Below are 18,903 nucleotides of genomic sequence, written 5' to 3' on the forward strand. Positions count from 1 at the left end.
AGAAAATTAAGATGACTTATCTCTGCAGAGATAATCTTATTCTGCAGAAATAATCTCTATCCACATTTTAAAAAGTAAATTGAATATAACAGAAAAATTAACAGGGAAATTATCTTTTCCCACTCCATTCAAAGGTAATCATTTTTAGTTTCTTATTTCTTGAAAAAATAACATATCTGTAACTATTTATGTATTCTTTATCAAAGGTATCACATACACACACAAAGGGACATTCATAAACACATCAACTTCTCTCTATACCTCACTTCTCTCATGCCTGTTATATATTGATAATCTTTTTATATCAATAAACATAGCTTTACCTCATTCTTTTTAAAAATTTAAGCATTTGAACAAACCCCCGCTAAAAGGCATCCCATTTAGACCACTCTCAGAATATACTATCCAGATTTTATTTGATTTTTACTGGCACTGGTTCGAAGGTCACTGTCATGCTTTGTTTCAATTAGCAAAATAAATTTGAAATAATCACTGGCTTGTTTACTTCTCTTCAAGGAAAATAAAAAAATATTTTCTATGCAACTATTTCAAATCCACTCAACAGAAGGTTCTTCAATCCTCAAACTTCATCCAGTGAAGGCACTAATCCTGATATTTCTCTGGTTTCTTTGATGGCATGACCCCTTGTGTAAATGTTGATAGAGATTACACTGACAGTTGTGTAAGCCAGCTGGATCCCAGCCAGGGACAAAGGAATTTATGAAAGGCCAGGAATAGAGAATCCAAGACAGAGAATCCCCCAATCACCTCATTTAGCACTTTCATAATCAGATCATTAAATGATACCCTAACACTACACAAGGCCTTGAATCACCCATCAAGACGCATACAGAACAATAGTTAGCAGCTCTGCCTGGGACGTCAGGCCTCCTGGGCTCAGTTTCCCACTCTGACATCTGCTACTTGTGTAATCTTGGGAAAGTTATTTACCTCCACAAACCTTAGTGCCTGTATCTCTAAAGTCAGGGCAAGTGATAGTACCTACATTGAAGAACTATTTAAGATAAAGTCATATATTTCCAATAAAGACTGGCACAGAGTGCCTGACATGGATTCACACTCATTTTAGCGCCCAGAAGTATACACAGTCCCTGCCCTTAGGGAGCTCACGAAGTACTGGAAGAGACAACTGTGATGGGTCTATGACACAGGGGACACACTCAATAATTCCGTGAGGAGGCACAGCAATTGCATGACACTCCTGGCCTCTGCCCCTTCCTCTCTTTCGCACCACTTTTCCATGTCATTACAGGACTGCCCTACTGGGTGAGGCCTGAGTCTTCCCGAACACATGATGACCTTATAGCTAAGTCCACCACATTCTGGGTTTAGGACAAGTCCTCACTCCAGTTATGAGCCACGCTCTCTATACTTCAGCATTAACCACAATACATTTTGGTCACCTTATAGTTTGCTGTTTGGTCTTATCCTCAATTTCTTTAAAACTTGGTTGATGAAAAGGGTATTATCTATTGAATATCTCTCCTAGTTCATAAGCAAGCCATTGTTCCCTTCAGCACTTTTTTTTTGGCCCTCAGGGATTCTAAAACAGCTGTCTGGTGTCTCTGCTTGAGAAGCCATTGTCACAGACTTAACTTTTCCTGGAAGGGTACATTTGCAGCTCAACAAACACATCCCAAGAGCTAAGCATGGCCAATCCCAAGCTTCCCAAACTAAGTTTAGGGCCCCACGCAAGGCTTTTTGGTTATCTTGCAACTCAGAAGCAATATTTCCAATGGCCAAATATTTCTTTTGAAAAAGACAAACATGGCCATGTGGACCCCTGTTGCTTTTTGCCCGATATCACAGTCCCATAGTCAAGGAGGCAAAATTCTATCCCATGGGAGAACAGCTGAGCACGTCCTGTGAGGTTGTGGATACTACCACCTAGATGAATCTCTCAGATACCTTTGAGTTCATAATATTGTCTTCACACAGCGTCTTAATATCATTGACTTCACGTTTATTGAGCCCGAAGGGATGAAGAGGTAAACCCGACATGATTCCCCATCAAAGAACTCTTGGTCTGAAGTGGGAGAGATGCATAAATTAAGAATTATAATGTAATACGAAGGATACTGGGCATTACAGGTACACTGGAAAGAGTATCTAACCCAAGGGTGGGTGGGTGGAAAAAGAAGGTGTCAAAGAAAGTCTTCTATAATATCAGATTTTTTTTTTTTTTTTGAGACGGAGTCTCACTCTGTCCCCCAGGCTAGAGTGCAGTGGTGCGATCTCGGCTCACTGCAAGCTCCACCTCCAGGGTTCACGCCATTCTCCTGCCTCAGCCTCCCAAGTAGCTGGGACTACAGGCGTCTGCCACCACGCCCAGCTAATTTTTTGTATTTTTAGTGGAGATGGGGTTTCACCGTGTTAGCCAGGATAGTCTCGATCTCCTGTCCTTGTGATGCGCCCACCTCGGCCTCCTAAATTGCTGGGATTACAGGCATGAGCCACTGCGCCCAGCCCAGATTTCTTATTTAAGACAAATAAATGAAGTTAGCTATTTATGAGTACAAAGGAAATCAGTTTCAGGACGTTCCGGCAGATGGAGGATGTGAGATGACAGTGAGGCCTGGGAGAAGCAGGAAACCACAATCCAATAGGGAGAGGAAATGAGGCTGGACACTGCGAGAGACACGTTCAAGAAAGGCCAGAATGTGGCCTTAAGGTCACCTGCATGGGCTCATAAAAAAATCATATTCCTTTGCCCCAGGAATGGGTTCTTCAGTGGATAGGCTTTTGGCAAACTGGCCTGCATCTATGTCAGGCACTGCAGCTACAAAGGTGGGGAAAAGTAGGCATAGACCTTGGCCTTCATGGATCTTCCATTCTAGTGGAGGACAAGAAAGACTTGGGCAGGCAAAGAGAAAATGGAAGCAGAGAGAGGAGCATGTGGAAAGGTCCTGGGCTTGAAGGAGCATTGTGAATACAGGGACCAAAAGAAAGGAGGTCACTGTGGTTGAAGCTGAATGAGCATGCGGCAGAGCCGGGCAGACACTGCTGCCAAAAACCACAAGGCTTGCAAAAATAGTAAAAGAGAGGCTGTTGATCTGCTATTGGGTTCCCCGCCCTTAAAATGCCTAAACTATGTTATAATAACTTGAGATTTCTAATGGTGTTCATCTGGAATTCAAAAGGTATTTGTTTGTTTGTTTATGCATTGCCTTTGTCTGAGAGCTGGAGGAAACAGACATGAATACAGCATTGCTCTTGAGGAATTCAAGAGTGAGCTGGTGCCAGTTTCTGTGGCTCACGTCAGTAATCCCAACACTTTGGAAGGCCAAGGTAGGAGGATCACCTGTGTCTAGGAGTTCAAGACCAGCCTGGGCAACATAGTGAGACCCCATCTTTACAAAAAAATAAAAAAATTAGCCAGGCCTGGTGGTGTGCACCTGTAGTCCCAGTTAGGAGGCTGAAGTGGGAGGATTGCTTAAGCCTGGGAGGTCGAGGTTGCAGTGAGCCATGATCATGCCACTGCACTCAACCCAGGCAACACAGCAAGACCCTGTCTCACAAAAAAAAAAAAAAAAAAAAAAAAAAAAAAAAAAAACCAGAGCAGGAAGAGACAGCCATGTAACAGAGTTTCACACTATGGGGAGAGATGGGCACTAACGGGGGCAGGTGGTACATGACCCGCAAGCAGAGAGTCACTGAAGACTTAGAGGTCTCCAGGAAACCTTTACTCAAGGATCTCCTTCACAAGGCAATGGACCATTAAATCCTCGAAGCTTTGTAATACCAGACTAGTTGCCCATTTTGTCTTCTCTTGGGCCCAATCTTTAGAAAGCACTCTTAGCTTGTGCTATTCATTTCATTCATATAACAAATATTTATCAAATGTCTGCTATTGCTATGGGTTAGGTCTCCTTGTCTAAGTTTCCTAGGTGAAAATTATTATTTGGCATTATCAGCCATTCATATCAACCTCTAGTGACAGAGATACCACTCACTTGGAGGCAGGGAAGCAAAACTGTCACAGATGGGTGTTCATAATCAAAGTAACACAGGTCAGCCGGGCATGGTGGCTCACACCTGTAATCCCAGCACTTTGGGAGGCCAAGGCAGCCGATCACTTGAGGCCAGGAGTTCGAGACCAGCCTGGCCAACATGGTGAAACCACATCTCTACTAAAAATACAAAAATTAGATGGGTGTGGTGGTGTACACCTGTAGTCCTGGCTACTCGGGAAGCTAAGGTGGGAGAATCACTTGAATCTAGGAGGCGGAGGTTGCAGTAAGCTGAGATGGCACCACTGCACTCCAGCCTGGGCAAAAGAGTGAGACCCCATTGGGGGTGGGGGGCGGTAGGGGGCAGGGGAATGTAACACAGGTCTTGACCTGGCATGGGGGTTAGGAAGGACATCAAGTTACACCTTTGTGGACAGTGACAAGAGTAATCTCTGGCCAAATATATAAAATCAAAACATCTCTTACAACAGTAATGACAACCTGTCTCTTAAAGATGGGAAAGTGAGGATCGTGGTTGAAAAGAACAGGCTCTTGATTTCCCTTAACACAGAGCCCACTGTTGGCTGGACTCAGACGTGTGAACAGCCAGAGTCAGCCAAGTGCCTGGTGCAGTTTGGACCTTTCTCTGCTAGTGAGAGAGTGGAGGAATCACAGAAATGGCACGTTGGTTAGGGAAAATCGTCCTCCAATCATTTAACCCTCTCATCGCCAAATTTAACAGAAATCAAGCAACCTGAAAAATATCATGGGAATTCTTCCTCATCTTCCTGCCCTTCCGACCTGAGCTCTCTGTGAGGACTTTCCTGCCCATAGATGCTTGTTCTTATGGTGTGGAGATGTGTAGGAGTGCAGGAGATGCGGATGCCCACGTTTCAGGGAGGGGCCGCTCATTCATTCATTCATTCATTCAAAAATAGGGAGCGAGGGGCCACCCATTAATTCATTGTTTCAAAAATAGGTATAAAGTGCCAAAAAAGAGGTATCATCAGCAGGAAGAGGGTGAGGACGCACCTGGAAGCCACATACATTGGAGGACACAGCTTCTTCACTGCAAGTCTGTGTATGTGTATGTATGCGTATTTCTGGTGCTTATCCTGGTACTTTTCTTTTCTTTCTTTTTTTTTTTTTTGAGACAGAGTATCACTCTGTCACCCAGGCTGGAGTGCAGTGGTGTAATCATGGCTCACTGTAGCCTCAACATCCCCAGGCTCAGGTGATTCTCCCATCTCAGCCTCTTGAGTAGCTGGGACTACAGATGCACACCACACTCAGATAATTTTTATATTTTTTGTAGAAACAGGATATTGCCATGCTGCCCAGGCTGGTCTTGAACTCCTGGGCTGAAGCAATCCACCTGCCTCAGCCTCCCAAAGCATTAGGATTACAAGTGTGAGCCACCATGCCTGGCCATATCCTCATACTTTTTTAATATGTCTGAAAAGAACTCTTGTATTATATGAAGTAAAGCAGCTTATATTGACATATTATGTATAACATTGTACTTAATGCAGTGTCTTATTAACTAGGAAGCCCAATAAAAGAAGCTTTGGTGAAAAAGGTAGCCTGTTCAGGACACAGCAGAATGTGATTTTTCACTTCTGAAGGTAGGTTACTCACACGTTTAAATTTTGTAATATCACCAGGAGCCAACATAGCCCTCAATGGAGGAAGGGAATAAAAACACTGAGAGTTTTGGTGAGCCACCCAAAACTGTTGAGGATAAAAATGACAGGGCAGGAATTTCACTTCAAGCCAGCTGTTGTCCCTTTCTAGTATACCAAGAGCTAACTTGACCTTCGGAAGAAAAACTTTCTCATTTGGAGTAATTACTAACATTGTGGAGGGCTCCACACATCAGTGAATCCAAATAATGACCATTATGATGATAAAACCCCAAAGCAAAGGCAAGTCTCTACACAACTTACCTGGGAAGACATTCTAGATCAACACAAAGCAGAGATACAGTGGGTGGGATCGGTAGTTCAGAGCCTTGGGGAGAACTAGGGGCTGCCACTGGTCTGTCATAATGGTCTCCCACATGCCATCTTTCAACCACTTCTACTGCCTTCAGGATAAAAGGAAGGCAGCTAACTTAGAGGCACTCAAAATACATGCAGAGTTATTCCTGTTATCATCAACCTTTTTACAATCAACCACAACTTAACTATGCAAATGATTAGAACACTAGTGGTGTTTTCTTAAAAGAAAATTTAGAAAAATCAGTCATCTTCTTATCTTTAATGAATTGTGTACCCACACACACAAGCAAATAACTTCCTAACCAGGTCCTATAAACAGCCAAGTTACACAAACCAGCCCATATCTTTACTTCTAATTACAGATGCCATTTTTTTAAAAAGAGAAAGTGCCATTATTTTAAAATTTGATTTAGATAAAATACACAGTTAAACATAAAAGATATTTTACATCCATTTTAGATCATCTTAAATTAAACCTGACAGGGTTTTGGTGTCAGAAATCAAGGTCAAGTACACAAGATACAATGTCACAAAGCTCCCTGAAAACATTTTGGCTGTCAAAAAGAAGCATCAGTTATAAAAGCAAACTGTCTTAGCTTCTAATGAATATGCTTTTCACTCTAAAGGCAGGTTTACTGATAAAACAAAAACAGAGGCCGGACAAGGTGGCTCATACCTGTAATCTCAACATTATGGGAGGCCGAGGCGGGCGGATCACCTGAGGTCAGAAGTTCAAGAGCAGCCTGGCCAACATGGTGAAACCTCATCTCTACTAAAAATACAAAAATTAGCTGGGCGTGGTGGCGGGTGCCTGTATTCCCAGCTATTCGGGAGGCTGAGGCAGTAGAATCACTTGAACCTGGGAGGTGGAGGTTGCAGTGAGCCGAGATTGCGCCACTACACTCCAGCCTGGGTGACACAGCGAAACTCTGCCTCAAAAGAAGAAAAAAAAATTAAAACAAAACCAAAGCCAAAAACCTTTTAACAATTTGTTTATATCGGATTAGTTAATGTATTCCGTTTAAAACACATGTCCCCTTCCCTACCACCAATTTTTTTTAAAAAAAGCTTTTAAACAAAGTTAAATAATTCATGTTCTCACTTATAAGTGGGAGCTAAATAATGTATACACATGGACACAGAGTATGAAATAATAGACACTGGAGACTAGGTAGGGTGGGAGGTGGTGAGGGAGGAGAAATTACTTAATGGGTACAATGTACACTACTTGGTGATGGTTACACTGAAAGCCCAGACTAGACATGGTAACTCACACCTGTAGTCCCAGCACTTTGGGAGGCTGAGGTGGGTGAACACCTGAAATCAGGAGTTCGAGACCAGCCTGGCCAACATGGCGAAACCCTATCTCTACTAAAAATACAAAAATTAGCCAGGCATGGTGGTATATGCCTGTAATCCCAGCTACTCGGGGGACTGAGGCAGGAGAATCACTTGAACCTGGAGGCGGAGGTTCTAGTGAGCTGAGATGGTGCCACTATGCTCCAGCCTGGGCAACAGAGTGAGACTCCATCTCAAAAAAGTAAAAATAAAAAAAGAAAAGCCCAGACTTCACCACTATGCAACATAGCCATGCAATAAAACTGCATTTTCACCCCTTAAATTTATTTTTTTTAAACTTTTAATACAGAGGGGATGCTTTCTAGAATAGTTTGCCTAGGATACTATTGCAGAGCTTATTAATCAGTTAATAAGCAAATCGGCCCCTGAATTCACTAATACCAGATGAACACCTGAATCCCTTGGCAGGACTCCAAAACAACCCCAAAAGGGGAATTTACCTCTTGGTACATGTTTGAGGCATTCATTGATCAGTGAAGTAACTGGATGTTGAGAAAATGCAATTCTGAAAGAAGAGCAGCACAGACACACCTCTGCCGCCTTTTTATCGCCAGAGAACTGGGGCACAGCTCTGCTATGGGAAAGCAAATTCTGAAGGATTTCGGATCTAACGAGCATGTTCCTAGCATCACTGATAATGATTCTAACATTCACAAAAGACGTGAATTATGACAGTGTTTCAAATGTTCCCCTTTATATTTTAGGATAGCAATATAAAGTTGAATACTTATTTATTTATTTATTTATTTGAGATGGAGTCTTGCTCTGTTGCCCAGGCTGGAGTGCAATGGCAACATCTTGGCTTACTGCAACCTCCGCCTCTGGGGTTCAAGAGATTCTCCTGCCTCAGACTCCTGTGCTTGCAATTTAAAAGACTCAGAAAAATATTTCACATGTGTTGGACGGATGCATAAGTGTTCAAATAGAATGATGGCCTCACTAGTTTCCGGATTGTTTGTAACTTTGCAGGATCTCCCTTTTTCATTAGGTTTTAAAAGCATTTCTTTGGATTTCATAGGTTCATACTCAGTTTTGAGGTAGGGGAAGGAATGGTCAAATCAATGTTATTACTCATCATTGGCTCCCAAACTTCCTCATATCCCAGTTCAGGCTTAAAGGGTAGTGGGTGTTTTAATTGTGATGGCAATCAAGAAGAAAGTTCAGTTTCTTTCCCATCTTATTCTTTCCCATTTTCCAAACTCTTATATTTCAAGCTCTGATTACAGCAGTTTTCACACTAAAGTAAACACTGATTAATCAGAAAACTGTTGGGATAAATGGAAAAGCTCCTGCCTAGAATTTTGGTGGAGAATTTGTTGTTTGTTGTTGTTGTTGTTGTGACAACAGGTAGAGCTCAACAGAGTACTTGGTAAGGAGAAAAATGGACCATGTGATTTTTAACACCCACCAGGACATGGGAAGCAGGGCCTGAGTTTAACATTCACCAGAGAACCAGCAACCTTGGGCTACGGCCAGAGTTGGAACATTGGCCTCTGTGTTCCCAAAGATTCGTGCAGAATCAGAATTTTTCAAATTGGATGAGGAAGTGGGACAGAAAAATGTATTTAAACAGATGTTTTAAAAAAGTAGAACATAAGAGGCTCTTAAAATACTCCCAGCCCCGAAAAGCTCTCCAATAAAAAAGTGACAGAAATTAACCATTTTCACTGAACTCTGACTGATTTCTTCACAGGCATCCTTAAGAAATTCTCCTGGAAATTCAGCCTTCCACTTTCTGAGAATGGAAAGTGGAGCTGGAGGAGTTATTTATGCATAAATGTGAGACTTTATCGAAGGGCTTTCTGGTGTTAGAAATATACTCTCCTATGATCCCGCCCCCAAAATACTACACTTGATTGCTTAAATATGAAGTTAGATGTTTGATGCTTACGTTTTATACTTGATGAATTATCTCAGTAAATCAAAATATGTATTAATGATTAGTAAAAATACAAACTATTTAATTTCCTAATATAATGTCTTTATTTACTCACAAGCAAAATCATATGGTACATATTTTTTTTGAGATGGAGTCTCACTCTGTCACCCAGGCTGGGGTGCAATGGCGCGATCTTGGCTCACTGCAACCTCCGTCTCCCAGATTCAAGCGATTCTCCTGCCTCAGCCTCCAGAGTAGCTGGGACTACAGGCATGCGCCACCACGCCCAGCTAATTTTTATATATATTTTTAGTAGAGACAGGGCTTCACCATGTTGGCCAGGCTGGTCTCGAATTCCTGACCTCAGGCGATCTTCCTGCCTCGGCCCCCCAAAGTGCTGGGATTACAGGCATGGCCCATATGGTATTTTTATTATAAACAAAACCTATGCTTTCAACCTGTTATTAACACAATCTGCATCTCTGATTGTCTTATCCATCAGAAGGAAATTACGCTTTCTATGTAGCAACAGTAGGAGAAGGAAGGCAAGAAGGCGCCATTGATGAGACCTTGAGAGAATGCGCTGCAGCTTCTTCCTCTGCCCCCATCTGCATCTCAGAGCTGGAACTCTGGGCATGAGGCTGTGCTCTGTCCCTGAAAGACTCAAAGGAAACAAACAGCATTTGCTGTGTTTGTCACCTGGAGATTCTGTCAAGGCTAATCTAACCAAGGCAGCCCAGTTTGGCTGAACACAACAGACACTGTCAATGCTGCCCGCACCATTTACCTTTGGGTGGAGATTAATTAGGTCATTCCATGGAAAAGATTACCAGAAATCTCCCTTCCTGCTATGGAAAGGTTGACAGAAAAGCAGAATCCAAATTGAACCCCTTCAAATTATGTTAAGACACATATTTATCAGTGGTTCTTGACCCTGGCTGCCCAATCAGAATCACCTGGGAGGGACCTAAAACTCAATCCACATGCTCAGGCTGCCTTCCAGAGCATTAACTCTGAGCCTGTGGGGGTGATACTCTTGGCATTGGCGTAACAGCCCCACAGGTGATTCCAATGTGCAACCAAGACTGAGAATCATTGTTTGGGATGTTCTAGTGCCTGATAAACCCAGCAGTAGGAAGACGAGGAACTCCAAGGGACTGAGTGATAAAGGCATCCACTTACCCAAGTGTAGGACCTGCAAAAACTTCAAACAAAATTCGCAGAGGCCTTGTGAGTCAATTCAAATAAAAACATTCAACCTTTTAAGAGTGGTGGTTGACTGGACAGCTCAAGTGCATAGTCTCAACTGGATTTTGAATGCAGCAAAAGCTTCTAATGGAAGAGTAAAATGCTTTCTGAAGACAAATCCAGTCCTCACACTTCTAGAAACATTGCCTTCTAAATTAGATACTTGGAGTGGAATGGCAGGCAAAATAATCCCCTTACTGTTTAATTATTGTATTTGTGCATTCTTGCATTGCTAAACAGAAATACCTGACACTGGGCAATTTATAAAGAAAATACATTTAATTGGCTCATGGTTCTGGAGGCTGTACAGGAAGCAGGGTGCTGGCATCTACTCGGCTTCTGGGGAGGCCTCAGGAAACTTACAATCATGGCCGAAGGTGAAGGGGGAGCAGGCACATCACATGGCCAGAGCAGGAACAAGGCTGGGGAGGGAGGAGGTGCCACACGCTTTCAAACAACCAGAATTCATGAGAACTCACTCACTGTCATGAGGACAGCACCAACGGGATGGTGCTAAACCATTCATGAGAAACCACCCTCATGATCCAATCACCTCCCAACAGGCCCCACCTCCAACACTGGGGATTACAATTCAACATGAGATTTGGGCACAGGCACAGATCCAAACCATATCAACTATTAACTCTTCTTTAAAAAATCTGTTTTGGTTGTCATGATTGCCCTTACAATTAAATTTAAGTCCCGTGCAAATACAACATGACCCCAGTGTAGTTTGGCGCTCCTCTAAGCAGAGCAGTGGGGCAGCGAAGGAGCTAGGGTCAGCTGTGAAGAGCCTGTAGGCCTTCTTTTTTTCTCAAGATTACTGAACATGAAACTAACGTGTTTTTGAGATGTCAGGTAGGGCTGACCTTTGCCCTTGGGAAATTCTGTATCTACATCATGCAAGCAGATTCTGCAGAACCTTTAAGGGGTTGATATTTTTTTCCTTCACTGTAGGACAGGCCTAGAATTAGAACTTCCCAAGTTCAAGAGACTGCAAACAGCAAAAATTATGATGCTTTTCTGGCTTCTGTGAAATCATCACAAGTAAACATGAGTTATAAGCTAACTCAGACTTAGGAACCCTGCCACTGAGCAAATGCCTTTGTAATATTTATTCAAGAAGTCATAAATTCAAATTGCTCCCATAAAACACTCTTGAGAGACATTCATAAAAATTAAGGTTTATCAACAGAGTGAGCAAATACATATGAATCATTTCTTTTTAATAAAATAAGCAGGCAAGGTATAAGAAAAAATCTTCAAGGCTATATCTTAATTGAAAAAACATGTTAAAAAACAAATGCGGAACTAAATTTCTGATAAATTTCCTTTAATAAGTGGCCTGTCAAGTAATAGGCAAAGACTTTCAACAGCCTAGCTGAGCAATAAGCTCACTAACATTTAAAATAAAACCCTCTAAAACCACTTTAAATTCTCTTCTACATACATAAGAAAATGTTCCCAGCTCTGAAACAGAAACAAACAGAAAAAACAGCAGATAATAGAGAAATAAATACTCAGCAATAAGTAATGAGAAGACTGCACCACTGTGAAAATAAAAGCTAAAGTTTTATTCTTCCCTGACATAACTAATCAATTGTTTCAAGTCATACAATACTTTGTAAAGAAGATAACATATAGCATGCCTCCTAAACTATCACTGAATACGACTGAACCACTAATCATTTTATCATTTTATGACCTAAGCATGGTACTTTGTCACAGTTTCATGTTTGGAATCAAGACTAGCTCTGAGAAAAAATTATTAGAAATAATAGCCACAGGAAAATGATAGAGAAGAAATTGATGAAAATGACCTAAACAAGTAATAAAAAAAATGAGCTTATTTCTGATTTTTGAACCTGCCCCAATAATAACCTTGTGTTTCTCGAGGGTCATTTAATTTGTAAATCACTTCCTTTTGCTCATAGTGGCTTATGAAGTAGACAGAGCATGTCTCATTTAACAGGTAAGAAAATGGAAAAACAGAGATGGTACGGCTTCCCCAGGACCAGGGTCAGCAAAGTACACCAACTGATTAAATCCACTCATGGACTGTGGATTTTTTACATGGCCCATGAGTCAAAAATAGTTCTTACTATTCTCAACTGTATTCTTAACTTACTATTCTTATTATACATTCTGTACGTAGAGTTTATAATTGAGCCACACTTATTCGTTTACTTATTAGATATTGCCTATGTCTGCTTTCTGCACTACAACAGCAGAACTGGGTAGTTCCAACAGATACCATATAGCCCACAAATATTGACTCCCTGGCCCTTTACAGAAAAGTTTGCAGACCCCAGCCCTAGACCCACAGTGGAACTATGAGCAAAGCCCAGATTTTTTAGAGCCAATCCAGGGTTCTTTCCATTCGACCTTCTGCCTCTCCTTAAGCCATTTTAGCATTCAGTTCATCCCAGGTGTCAGTTTGAGAAAGTTTATGCAACAGGAATTGAGATACTTGAGCCAGACATGGCAAGTGAGGAGGAGACGGGAGGTACAATGGACTTGTATCCTAGTTTCACAGTCATGGATGGAGAAGAATCCTGCCCAGGGATGGTTTGTTCTTTTTTTTTTTTTTGAGATGGAGTCTCGCTCTGTTGCCCAGGCTGGAGTGCAGTGGCATGATCTCGGCTCACTGCAAGCTCTGCCTCCCAGGTTCACGCCATTCTCCTGCCTCAGCCTCCCGAGTAGCTGGGACTACAGGTACCCGCCAACACGCCCGGCTAATTTTTTTTATTATTAGTAGAGACGGGGTTTCACCGCGTTAGCCAGGATGGTCTCGATCTCCTGACCTTGTAATCTGCCTGCCTCGGCCTCCCAAAGTACTGGGATTACAGGCGTAAGCCACCGCACCCGGCCGTGCCCCAGGATGGTTTGTACCCAGAATCTCACCCATACCTAATTTAGACAATGAGATTTGGGACTTTTTTTTTTTTTTTTTTTTAAAAAACAGAGTTTCACTTTGTCCCCTGGCTGGAGTGCCGAGGCACCATCTGAGCTCACTGCAATCTCCACCTCGCAGACTGAATGGATCCTCCCACCTCAGCCTCCCAAGTAGCTGGGATTACAAGTGTGCACCATCACACCCGGCTAATTTTTGTATTTTTTTTTTTTTGAGATGGGGTTTCACCATGTTACCCAGGCTGATCTCAAAACCCTGGGCTCAAGAGATGGCTGCCTGCCTTGGCCTCCCAAAGTACTGGGTTACAGGCACAACCCACTGTGCCTGGCCTGATTTGGGACTTTTTGAGTTGATATTTGGATTAGAATTGGGTCTTAGAGTTGATGCTGGAATGGGTTGACTTTTAGAGATGTTGGGATGGAGTAGATGTATGTTGTACATGGGATGGACATGAATCTTGGGGAGCCAGAGGAGTTGAATTGTGTTCCCCCAAAGCTCATGCTGACCCAAAACTTCAGAGTGAAACCTTATTTGGAAAGAGAGTCTCTGTAGATGCAAGCAAGATAAGGTCATACCAGATTAGGGTCGACCCTAATCCAGCGACTGGTGTCCTTATAAGAAAAGGGAAATTTGGACACAGAACCAGAGAGGACAGTGCTGTGGACACGCAGACACAGAGGAGAAGCCAGGCGAAGGCAGAGGCAGAGGCTGGAGGCAAGTATCTACAAGCCAACAGACGGCAAGGATTTCCAGCCACCACCAGAAGCTGGGGAAGAAGCCCACAACAGATTCTCTCAGAGCCTCCAGTTAGAACCAATCAACCTTGGTTTTGGCCCTTTAGCATGACAAACTGTAAAAACAATAAATTCTGTCTTAAGCCATCCAATCTTAAGTACTTTGTTATAACAGCCCTAGGAAACTAACACAGATTAGGGGGCAAACGGAGATGGCCTAGACAAAATAATTAAGGACAAGAGAAAAGGAGACAGTGGTAGATGTCAAACCACATAAAACCACTTTGTTTAAAATATAAACTGAGTACTCTAGAAGCTCATGAGGAAAAACAAAACAAAAGCAAAAACCTAGAAGCTTTGATAACTAAGCTGATTAGGTTTTACAAACGCTGCTGCCAACGTAAGCAGAAGTGGCTTACACAGGAGCCTTTTCTCCTCAGTGGGTCTGTTTACAAACCCATCCTTGAATTCCAAGCTTTGCCCAGTCACCTCACCATGACTGGTAAACAAAACGCATTTTACAACGGGGAAAAACAGATGAACTGAAATCACCCCCCAAGAACATTCCTGCCTCTTCACTGAAGTCATCTTAAATCTCCACAGAAAGCCTAATTTTTAGAGTACATTAGAAAGGGTAAGTAAAAAAAGAACTGTACCTTTTCAAAAAGATACAGCAATGTATAAAGGAATCATCTCAGTCACTTCTAGAATCTCCTAGTGGCTCAGTGTGCGCCTCTCACCTTACTTCACACCAGATATACCATAGGCCAAGCTTGTCCAACCCATGGCCCGTGGGCCACAATGCAGCCCAGGACAGTTTTAAATGCAGCCCAATGCAAATTCATAAGCTTTCTTAAAACAGAATGAGATTTTTTGCAAATTTTTTTAAGCTCATCAGCTATTGTTAGCGTTAGTGTGTTTAATGTGTGGCTCAAAACAATTCTTCCCATGTGGCCCAGGAAAGCCAAAAGATTGGATACCCTTGCTGTAGGCTAATTCACCCCACACAATTTTTTTGTTTTGTTTTGTTTTTTGAGACGGAGTTTCGCTCTTGTTGCCCAGGCTGGAGTGCAATGGTACAATCTTGGCTTACTGCAACCTCCACCTCCCAGGTTCAAGTGATTCTCCTGCCTCAGCTTCCCTAGTAGGTGGTATTACAGGTGCCTGCCACCACACCCAGCTAATGTTTTGCAATTTTAGTAGAGACGGGGTTTCACTATGTTGGCCAGGCTGGTCTCGAACTCCTGACCTCAGGTGATCCCCCTGCCTTGGCCTCCCAAAGTGCTGGGATTACAGGCGTAGGCCACCGTGCACAGCCCACCCCACACAAGTTTTAGCATGACTCTGTTACAGGGTGAAATTGTAGGCAAGATGTGTTCCTCCATTTCTTCAGGACTGCAAGGAAATGATAGTAAAGACATAGATTGTAGAGATGAGGTAAAGGCAAGTCTGAAATTTGGTGCCTACTGTGTTTTCCTATGTAATCCCATAGAAATTTAAACTGATTGCTTTAAAACTTTTTTTAATCATATATATATGAGTATAGGTGCCACAAGTTCATAATAAAGTTGTCCTTAGGGGTCCATACTAAAGCCCATGCAATTCTGGCATTTTACTAGCTAAATTCCTTCTTCACAGATCCACGAGAGACCCATCTGACACAGAATTTTTCTCTTTATCATCATGTCATGCTGTAATTTGGTATCAATTATTTTAAATAAACTCTTATTTCTAATCTAGTTGCTTAATGAACTCAGACATAGTATTATTCTCCTCTGGATTTGCATTCCAATATACCATATAAAATTTTACTTCCTCTTCCTCTCTCTTTCCTGCCTCATTATTTTCCTCTGGTTTTCAGCAGATCTGTATTTTAAGTAACTGGTGGTGAGGGGAAAGCAAATGGCAGCTTGACACCAGCACTTTATGGGAGCACATTGCTGGCTGGGCCATTAGCATTGTGCTCACGAGCCATCACTTAGTTCCCAAGAAGGGTGAACTCCCAGAACAAACAAACAAAACCCACTGATTTCTCTGAGTAGTCTGCAGCAATTAGTGAAAACATTTCCTGAGACTGGGAATTCTTGAAACGCTGGCCACTGTAAACCCAATGTCCCCATTGCTCCAATGAAGAAATTAACTGGGTCTCTTAGCGGAAAGAGAAAATGTATGACTTCCTTTTCTCAGCGCCGGAAATAAGCAACCTAAATAACAGCCCAAACTTCGGAATCCCTGCACACTGGGTAGCCTCACGCTACCACCACGAGAGAAGTCCTGCAGAAAGAAGACCGGGGGCTAACTAAATTCCTTAAACTCCTCTCAGTGATCCCCACACCCCAGGGAACAAGAGCTTCTTCTGGCATCTGACCAAAGCACTGAGGGAATCTTTGTGCTAACCAGAGTGGGCAGGCACACATTCACAAATAGGGCAAGCACTCCCTAAGCACGTTACCTTATTCTGTTCACACACATACTGTATCCTTAGTGTGTCCATCGCTCTGATCATGGCTTGCATGGCGGTGAATATGTTTTGGTAAACCAGCTTCGTGAACCCCTTTCTGTCTTCGTCGCTGTAACCAGACCCATGGATAATTCTCATCTGCTTGATAAAGGTGCTTTTCCCACTTTCACCAGTTCCTATAAGACAAAACAAGTGGAAAACGCTGTCAGCAGACTTCCAAAGGAACACACAGAGAAACAGAGGACCTCCTGGCAGTATTAATCCACATCCCAATTAATAGGCTGATGGGTTGTATTTGGAAGGGACTGCCAAATGGTTATGCAGTTTTAGGTTACAGAGCAGTGCCAGCCCAAGCCTCAGGCAAGTGCCATCCTCAGTCCAGGGAAATGCTTCCCCACATCCTTGCCCTAAGTCCTTGAAAAACAGGCAACCATGTCTGAAAGACCTAAGCATTTGAAAGCTTTGTCACTGCGAAGATGGCAGTGGCAGTGATAGGGCTGCGTCAGGGTGCAGGGAGGGTTTGAGCCATAGGAACACTTGGAGGAGAGAAAAAGGCTGATGAATCAGTCAACTCCTTCCTTTCAGATACACAAATATTCTTCATCCCTGCACAAGAAAGCACCATTTCCCAGCGGTGCCAAATGTCTGTGTGCTTGCTTCTTCTCATGTCTCAACACGCAGTTCAGGAGGTCCTCGAAACTCACAACACTTGCACATGGCAGCCAAGGAACGTGTTACAGTATGAAGCCATCCCTACTGTTCTTAAACGTGCATTAGAGGTCCAGATAGAACATATGTGAAAAATGACATCAAAACTCTACATTCATATTAGATTGAGAGTTTGTTTGAAAAGGTAGCAAAAGTTGCAGTATAAGTGATAGCAATTTAGACAACGGAATTAAAATATTTGCTAATATTTTCTTTGATAAAGGTAATTTATCATATGACACCCCTTTACCATGTTTGGAACATGATGTGTCCTATTCATGGCTCCTCACAACCACACACACTTGATGAAATATATGCTATTGCTGATACAGTTCAGACCTGTGTCCCTACCCAAATCTCACGTTGAATTGTAATCCCCAGTGTTGGAGGTGGGGCCTGGTGGGAGGTGACTCGATCATGGGGGTGGTTTCTCATGAATGGTTTAGCACCCTCACCTTGGTGCTGTTCTCATGAGAGTTCTTGCAAGATCTGGTTGTTTAAAAGTGTATGGCACCCCTCCTCCTCACTCTCTCTTGCTCCTGCTCTGGCCACATGAAGTTCCTGCTCCCCCTTTACCTTCCACCATGATTGTAAGTTTCCTGAGGCCTCCCCAGAAGCTGAGCAGATGTCAGCATCATGCTTCCTGTACAGCTTGTGGAAACGTGAGCCAATTCAACCTCTTTTCTTTATAAATTACCCAGTTTTAGGGATTTCTTCATAGCAATGTGAAAACAGACGAATACAATTATCATCTTCATTTTACAGATAAGAAACCTAAGATTCTAATTGGTTAAATAATCTCTGCAAGCTCACAGTCGGCAAGAGAAAGAACTGGGATTTTCTCAGAATTGAACTACAATGACAAACTCAATGATTAGAGAAGAATGTCTTGGTCTGATCTAAAGGGGACAAACCTAAAGTTCACAGTCACACACTGAACCTCAAACCTCAGCCAACCCACTGTCTTGCAGGCTCAGGCTGCTGGGGCACATGGGAGAGCCCCCAGATGGGGGAGTGTCCTCACACACAGTCTCACTGGCCTTGTTTCAGCCTCCAGAGACAGGATAGGTAGACACTGTCCTCCCATCTCAGAGACCAGAAAACTGGTAATTAGTCAGGGGACAAGCCAAGGTTGGGTGCAGATGCAGAACTGGGGCTGGAAGTCAGGTGTCAACGCCTTGGCCTTCAATGTTCACCACAGACATCACATATCCTAGAAAGGATTTCCTTCCCCCGCATGCCACCAACAGTTAGCCCTGCCTGCTTTAGGCCCTCAAAGTGCCTTGGATACCCAGAAGCAGCACATCGCCTAAATGCTTGCTTGCAAATATATCTCTCACCATACCTTTCATCCAGTAAAGGCAGGGCCCGAGATTCACACATTTGGGTACCACGAACAATGTGCCTGCTTTATAGAAAGCACCCAAAGAAATGGTCAATGAAGGATTGAATGGAACAAACATGAGAAGTCAGCAGGTTTCCCCCATAGGTCTTATATCATGGACAACCTCAGAAAAACGAGACATGAATTGAACAAGGATAAACTGTGATGAGACCACGTGCCCCTGGGAGCCACCATTTCGTAATGACTCTTGGCTGCACAAACCCTATATGAGAAGTGAGGACCTG

At 42.8% G+C, this 18,903-nt stretch overlaps 1 protein-coding gene and 1 long non-coding RNA gene across 2 annotated transcripts in view; one reads left to right on the forward strand and one right to left on the reverse strand.

Annotated features, from left to right (window-relative positions):
• The window catches only part of LOC130540493 (uncharacterized), a 79,690-nt gene extending 65,438 nt beyond the window's left edge, over positions 1-14,252 (forward strand). Inside the window, exons 3-5 of the long non-coding RNA XR_008954462.1 lie at positions 4,951-5,052; positions 5,519-5,596; positions 13,991-14,252. This is a non-coding gene — a long non-coding RNA (uncharacterized LOC130540493). The remainder of the gene's footprint in view (positions 1-4,950; positions 5,053-5,518; positions 5,597-13,990) is intronic.
• Positions 1-18,903, reverse strand: part of GNA14 (G protein subunit alpha 14) — a 229,366-nt gene that overhangs the window by 89,837 nt on the left and 120,626 nt on the right. Inside the window, exon 2 of the mRNA XM_003811455.6 lies at positions 16,558-16,742. Within this exon, the coding sequence (XP_003811503.3) occupies positions 16,558-16,742 (185 nt within the window). The remainder of the gene's footprint in view (positions 1-16,557; positions 16,743-18,903) is intronic.

Source organism: Pan paniscus, chromosome 11, assembly GCF_029289425.2.
Source record: "Pan paniscus chromosome 11, NHGRI_mPanPan1-v2.0_pri, whole genome shotgun sequence".
Classification (NCBI taxonomy): Eukaryota; Metazoa; Chordata; class Mammalia; order Primates; family Hominidae; genus Pan; species Pan paniscus.